Genomic DNA, 7,837 nt, shown 5'->3' with positions numbered 1-7,837 from the left:
TGTGGAGGTGCAGGGTTTTCTCCCCAGAGTGATCTTGAGAATCCCTAGAGAAAGTGAATTCAGAGTTGAAACAAGGGCCTTATGACAAAAATGGGGTTAAGTATTTTAAATGGAGGAAGCCCATAAAAGCCTTTGTATATATTTTATATTCACTAAAATAAGACTATAGGAACATTGAATGGAGATTTTATTAGTAATTATTCATAACAGAATAGAGAAAGAAACAGTAAGAATAGAGGAGAAAGGTAGAGTAGATGGCAAAGTAACATTTCTGTGATGTAAGCAATCGGAGCCATGGGCCTTGCTCTTGGGAGCTGGAGCAGAGGGGGCCAGCAGCCGGGAACTGCTAGAGTCAGTGTGCTCTGGCACGGACTGCTTCTAGGCCAGGAAGAAGCATCCAGTGCACATGAAGGTGCCTGTTTTCTACCAAGAGTCGTTTCGCACTCTGCCTCTCCACCCATGAAGAGGCTCAAACTGGGTGAAAAATATTGACAGCTTGACATTTTAAAAGTTGTAAGTTAGTGAAACTTATACAGAGAATAAGTTCCACTTGCCATCCCTAGCTCATGTTTCAGTCTCTCTGTCCCTGCAGATTCAGAGGAGCTTTGAGTCTTGAGTTGGTGCTTTAAACAAAGAAGCAAAATGTCTGCATATGCAAAGGAAATCACTCAGGTGTTATTCTGTTAAAGTAAAACCCAGAGACCATATAGTCCTGCCAGTCACCTTAACAGCTGCAAGTAGATTTATACATATTGATTTTATGGTATGCTGTGAATTACCATCTGCAGATATATCATCACATTTCTCCTGTTTCTGAAAAAGATTTATAATTTGGTGCTAAAGAATTTGGAGTGGGGAGGGGCTTATGGTTATGTTGTCTTTGCTACCTATCTCCCAAGTGACAGAGAGAATTATACATGAGATTTTGCATGAAAGGATTTTGAAAAATAGAAAGTCTGAAGAAAGGATATTCTGTGTTATTATTAGTCTTCTCGTTTCCATAGAGAGGTGAAAAAATTTCAATAGAAAGGAGAAATGATGCTTAATAAACACACTTAGAGCACTTTGGAATAGGTGACCAGTAAGCTCCAGTGACTAGTGGGGTCTCACTTGATATATAACAAAAAGGAATTTTTGTTTTACCTTAGATACTGTTTGATAATTCATTTTCATACAAAGAACAACAGCATGTAATATGTGGAAAATGCACTGGTTTGGGAGTGCTTTCCATTTCCCAGACATGAAACTTTGGAAAGGTCATTAACCTGATTCTTGGCTTTCCTATTGTAAAATTTGTATACATGTTCAATTTTTTTTGTATCACAAACAACCTCAAAATTGTAGTGGTTTATTTATTTTTATTTTTTTAAATATATTTTTATTGATTTCAGAGCAGAAGAGAGAAGGATAGAGTGAGAGAGAAACATCAATGATGAGAGAGAATCATTGATCAGATGCATGCCCCACACAGGGGCTCGAGCCCACAACCTGGAAATATGCCCTAACCGGAAATCAAACTGTGATCTCCTAGTTCATAGGTCAGTGCTCAACCACTGACCCATGCTGGCTGGGCCATTATTTTTACTTAAGATACATATCTGCTGATGTGTGGCTCAGCTGCAGCTCTACTCCAGCTCTGTCCCATATTTCTTATTCCTAGACTCAGACTGAAAGGATAACCTTTATATGGGATATGCCTGGTATCATGGCTGAAAGAAAGGGCAGGAGAGCTGGTGGATGCTTCTTATAGCTTCTGCATAGTCCTGGCATAGGCCATGTCCTATGCCACCATCATTCCATGACCAAAGAGAATCACATGGCTAAGGACAGCATTAGTGGAGCAGGGAACTACACTCCTCCCACCACCAGCCAGCAGATCACATAATCCTCTTAGAGAGAAGGATAGAGGTGAAAAAGAAGGATGGTATTGATAGGACAGGTACACAGACCAATGGAACAGGAGTGAGAGCCCAGAAATCCACATATTATAAGGCAAATAATTTTCAACAAGAGCCAAAAACATACAATGGAGAAAAGAAAGCCTCTTTAATAAATGGTGCTGGGAAAATTGGAAAGCCATATGCAAAAGAATGAAACTAGATTGCTATTTGTCACCATACACAAAAATTAATGCAAAATGGATCAAAGGCCTAAAGGTAACACCTGAAACAATACAATACATAGAAGAAATCATGGTTACCAAATTTGGACCTTAGTCTTAGAGAGAATTTTATGAATTTGATCTCAAAGGCAAAGAGAGTAAAAGCAAAAATTAATGAATTGGACTATATCAAACTAAAAATCTTCTGCACTGCAAAAGAGACTATCATGAAAACAAAAAGACAACCAACAGAATGGGAGAAGACATTTGCAAACAACACCTTTGATATGTCCAAAATATATAAAGAGCTCATACAATTCAACAACAAAAACAAATCAATTAAAATGGACAGAGGACCTGAACAGATATATACAATGGATTAATACTGCCATTTACAACAACATGGATGGAACTGGAAAATATCATGCCTTATCATGAAATAAGTCAGACAGAAAAAGTCAGAACCATATGATTTTACTCATGTGGTATATAAAACTGAAAGTAACAAACAATACAAACAAACAAAAACTCATAAGTACAGCATTATGGTGGTGACCAGTGGGAAAGGGGAGTGAGGGGATGGCGGAAAAGATTAAAGAGAGTCAAATATATGGTGACAGGAGACTTGGCTTTGGGTGGTAAACACACAATGCAATATACAGATGATCTATCATAGAATTGTACATTTGAAACCTATATAATTTTATTAACTATTGTCATCCCAATAAATTTAAAATAAATTTTAGAAAGAAAAGTAAAAAAAAAAAAAAAGAAGGGATGCATATGCCTACTTAGTGATCCAAACCTTTGTGGTTATCAAAGAAAGAAAGATACATGAAAGTGTGTTGTAACTTAATGGATTCTCTACTAATGTAAGATTATCATTGTTGAACAGTTTCTTTTTACTATTACTTATTTGGGGGATCAATTCCTTACATATCATTAAAACCCATCATTTCTTCATTCTTATCACAAACCTTTATCAAGTTTTTAACCATTTCAGTTGTAGTTTTTTTTAAAGCTGTATATTTTGCCTTTTTATATTCATGTTTTTAAAATGTTATAAATATAGCCCTATCTGGTTTGGCTCTGTGGATAGAGTATCGGCTTGCAGACTGAAGGGTCCCAGATTCGATATTGGTCAAGGGCACATAGGGCTCCATCCCCAGTAGGGGGTGTGCAGGAGGCAGCCGATCAATGATTCGCTCTCATCATTGATGTTTCTATCTCTCTCTCCCTCTCCTTTCCTCTCTGAAATCAATAAAAACATATTTTAAAAATAAAATGTTACAAGTATAATTATTTATATTTTCCACTATAACTATATTAAGCCTCTTTCAAGAACTTCTTGGGTATCCAGAAAGTTACTGATTTTTTTCCCTTCTGATTAAAGTGATAAAGTTCTCTTGTAGGAAATTTAGAAATTTTTGGAAAAATAAAGAAGAAATTTAAAACAACAATATTCAACTATCTATCTTAATACACGCATACATATAGACATATAATATACACAAATACTAATTTTTACCAAATTGGCCACCTAATAAATATACTCTTTTGGGAATTTTTTCTACTTTATGATATGCTGGTAGCATGTATTTTTGTATATTATTAAATACTAAAGGCCTGGTGCACAAATTTGTGCATGGGTGGGGGGGTCCCTTGGGGTGACTTGTGGAGATCAGGTCCCAGCTCACACCCCCAGCCTCGCAGTCCCACCGCTCCCCACCTGACACCTCACCTTGGCCTGGTGCTGTCCCCTCACCTGCTCCACCATATTGCCTGCGGGGCGATCAGCAGGGTGATTGGGCCCCTGCTTGCACCTGCCTTGACCTGGCACTGCCCGCTCACCTGCTCCACCATCCTGCTGTAGTCCCGCTCTCATCGGGGCCCATCAAGGCCGGCAGTGCCCCACTGCCAGTGCCACGTCGCCAATGCCCACATGTTCCGCACCACCCCCTGGTGGTCAGTGCACATCATAGTAAGCGGTCGAACTCCCGGTCTAACTCCGGATCAAATGACCACCCAAGGGGACAATTTGCATATTAGGCTTTTATTATATAGTATTTTTTAAAAACATGAATTTTACATTTTAATATGCAATATATACATAATTATGAAGTCCAACATAAAGCAAGCATTCACACATGCACTACACTACCCAACCTGAGAATTAGGCAATTACAACACCCTAGAAGTCACCTGTGTGCTTCTCTGCTGCTGCCCCTTCCCACCCATGGAGACCCCTGGCCTCAAGGTTGTGTATTGTCAATAGCTTTTTATTGTGTGTGTGTGTGTTCACATATATATCTCTAAACAGTATATTGCTATAGCTTGGTTTAGAGCTTTATACAAATGGTATTATACTGCATTTATACTTAGCAGTGAAATGAGTATTACAAAATAGTTTAAACTGTCCTCTACTGTTAGGTATTTAGAGATTTTTCTGCTTTTTTATCTTTACAAAGAAGTTATTCCTGTGTGTGTGTATACCCAATTATTTTCTTGGGAATAATTTCTAGAAATGAAATTGCTGGGTTAAAGTGTCAACATTTTTAAGGATTTTTTTATAACTGTACATCAGAAAATGTGTCCACGTTGAAGATTTTAATAAAACAAACATTCAGACTTACCTGGCAGATCATTATACCAGTACGTTCTAAACAGCTTTCCATTTTAAATGGCAACCTGAAACACAAATGCCTCAGTGGCTTATCAAGTTAAAAAGTCCAAAACAAACTTCCCCAGTATGTCTGACTCCCTGAAATATATTCTGTTCTGTCACAGTGCGATGTTACTATCCTCTTAGTTCCTAAGGCTAGAAACCTTAAAGACGCATACTCTCTACTTTCCACCTCCATTTCAGCCTCCCCACATTCCCCTCAGTCCTCAAGTCCTCCTAATTCTGTCTCTACGCTGTTCCTCGAATCCATTCCTTCCCTTCCATTCTTACAAACATTGCTCTGATTCAAACTCTGCTAATCTATCGTGTGGACCATTATGCAGCCTCTTAACTGGTCTCCAACCTGTCTTTAGTCTCATGCCTCTCTAATATGTCCTTCATGCTGTTACTTTCTCAAAACACAGACTTGTCTTTAAAACTGATACCCCAAATCTCTGATAGCTCTCCATCATCCACATGATAAAATCCATACTCCTTAGTTAAAGCAATTGATCTAATTTAACCTCTCTCCAGCTTGTGTCCTTGAGATTCACCCTTCCCACCCAACCCCATCCAAAAACTGTGTTTTATATTCTAGCCAGCCTGGCCTACTTGGTCCCTTTATATTTTCCTATTTTCTCCTTGTACTTGTTTCTCCCTCAACCTACAATATTCCTCCTCTTCTATTCTCCCTGTTGAAATGCTACTCATGCTTCAAGGTTCCACTGAAATGCCAGCTTCTCCATGGAGTTTAACGTCAATGTAAGTTATCATAGTTGTACATAGATGAGTCAGGCATGCTTGTGTCTCTTGAAGTACTTTGAATGTCAAATTGTGAAGACAATATTTTATTTGCTGGATAGAAAATGCTGGGTAGAAAAAGCAGAACACCAACTATTTTAAATACATCACTTACAATAAATAAACAAAAGTGTGCGTGTGTGTGTGTGTGTGTGTGTGTGTGTGTAGACAGACACAGAGACTGATAGGAATACTTGAGTTACAATTCTTTATGGAATCAGGCAGGATGAGTACTTTTAAAAAATTAATTATAGAATTATACTCATCAGGTTTATTTTATCTGTGAAGATGCTTGCTTGGACTTTAACAGATGCCCATTTTGAGACTTAACACCCATTTGGTCCAGCTGCAGGAGGCCAGCCTTTTGAGCCTCTTCCCTGTTCCAGTGTTGACTGCTGAGTTGGAGGGGCCTGTTCCTTGCCAGATCTATCTAGTCAAAGTGACAGGCGGTGGACAGTCCCTGAACCGTAAAAGGAAGACATTGCACTAGATGACTGTTAAGTGGATGAGTAGATGATCTGTAAGGTCTTTTCCAGTTTTCATATTCTGAGATACCTTTTGATCATGAGACAGAAAAATGCTTAAGGACAAAGGAAAGTACTGATTTTTCTCTGTTCTAGCACCTTCACTGATGTCAAGTAGGCAATTGTTCTTTTTATTAACTCTGACTGCCAAAATGTACTGTGTGGGGATTTAGTACATTTGGCTTCGGACCCAGGTGTACCACTATCTGTGTGGCCTGGGCGTGCCGCTTTCTGTCATCAGGCCTCTATTTGCTTATCAGAGAAATGATAAAGGTGAGAGTAGATGCTCTGTGTGGTTCTTTGCAGCTTTCCTATAATTTTATAACTGGTATGTGTAATGTGCCCAAGGATTTTTTACCCTATAAACACTTTCCCATATTTCAAAGTTAAGAAATCTGAATGGGACTAGTCACAAAATACTTTTCACAAAATACTGTAGATAGCAAAGTGGAGTGGGTATAGGTGGTAGAGGAGTATCTTGGTTCCATCACTTGACCTTAGTATAATATTTGTTCTCTTATGGTGGGCATTTCTCAAGTCTTAAAATTATTACCTGTGGTAAGTAAACCAAAAATTTTGAAGATACCTTGTAGGAAATTAAGATTTTGGAGTATGTTTCAAATATGCACACTAATTCAATCAGTCTAGTAGTAGTACAAAATTTCTTAAAATATATGAACTCTAAATCATTATAGACTTTCTTAAGACAGACTCCAAAGTCTTACTGAAAAAGAGGGCCCCATTTTATTTCCAAGGGACAAGCTAATATTAGATATATGAGTCTTGATTCCAGCATTACTTCTAGCAAACATAATTGTTACTGCTTAAACAAGTATTTCTTTTCTAGTAATTAGATTTCTTTTTCATTTTGATGGATAGTCATAAATATTAACCACCAACAGTGCAGGAATAATTTATATTCAAATTGTCAGACATCACTCTGTGAACACATAAAATAATTTATACTTATTTAGAACCTTTTATTCTACAGTGCTCTATATGTATTTCTTTATAATCTGATTGCAATCTATATATAGGACTCCCACCTGAAATAAGGCAACAACCAAAGTATTTAAAATAAAGTATACAACTTCAAAAAAAAGTAGACAAAAGTAAGAAATGTTTTTCATTTTTTCCTATATGCTCTTATGCCTATAGGATTGGAGAATCCATGTTGACCAAATGCACCAGCACAAAAGTGGAATTGAATCTGCTCTAAAGGAGACCAAGGTATGTGAATAGACATTGACTCTTCTGTGGAACACCTACTAAGGAAGAACATGAAAGAAAAAGACAAAAATTTTGCCCTTTAGGAGCTTACTGATTTGAATGTATCATATTAATTTCCACAGCCCTAAACACTTAAACCAACTCAAGAAAGGTAACTTTATATAAAAGTGGTATATATATTACATTACATATATTATATATATAGTTAATATATCTATATCTAGCTATATATAATAATAAAAGCATAATATGCTAATTATACTGGACACCCTTCTGGACATCCTTCCTTCTTGGACATTCTTCCTTCCAGACAAAGCCGTGATGAGCGGGGGCCGAGGCAGAGGCAGCAGAGGTGCCTGGCCACAGCGGCAGGCAGCAGACAGGGACCGAGGCAGAGGCGGCCACCGCAGTGGCAGGGGCCAAGGCCCTTGCACAAATTTTGTGCATTGGACCTCTAATATTATATTTCATGAAACTAAAGGCCAAGAGGATAAATAAATCCCCCAAATCATGCTGCTA

At 37.8% G+C, this 7,837-nt stretch overlaps 1 protein-coding gene across 1 annotated transcript in view; it reads left to right on the top strand.

The window, feature by feature from the left end:
• IFT57 (intraflagellar transport 57) overlaps positions 1-7,837 on the top strand; it is a 67,001-nt gene that overhangs the window by 52,005 nt on the left and 7,159 nt on the right. Inside the window, exon 7 of the mRNA XM_006759564.2 lies at positions 7,247-7,318. Within this exon, the coding sequence (XP_006759627.1) occupies positions 7,247-7,318 (72 nt within the window). The remainder of the gene's footprint in view (positions 1-7,246; positions 7,319-7,837) is intronic.

The sequence above is a fragment of the Myotis davidii genome, unplaced genomic scaffold, assembly GCF_000327345.1.
Source record: "Myotis davidii unplaced genomic scaffold, ASM32734v1 scaffold16, whole genome shotgun sequence".
Classification (NCBI taxonomy): Eukaryota; Metazoa; Chordata; class Mammalia; order Chiroptera; family Vespertilionidae; genus Myotis; species Myotis davidii.
Note: the sequence above shows the minus strand (reverse complement) of the source record. Positions and strands in the feature narration are given on the sequence as shown.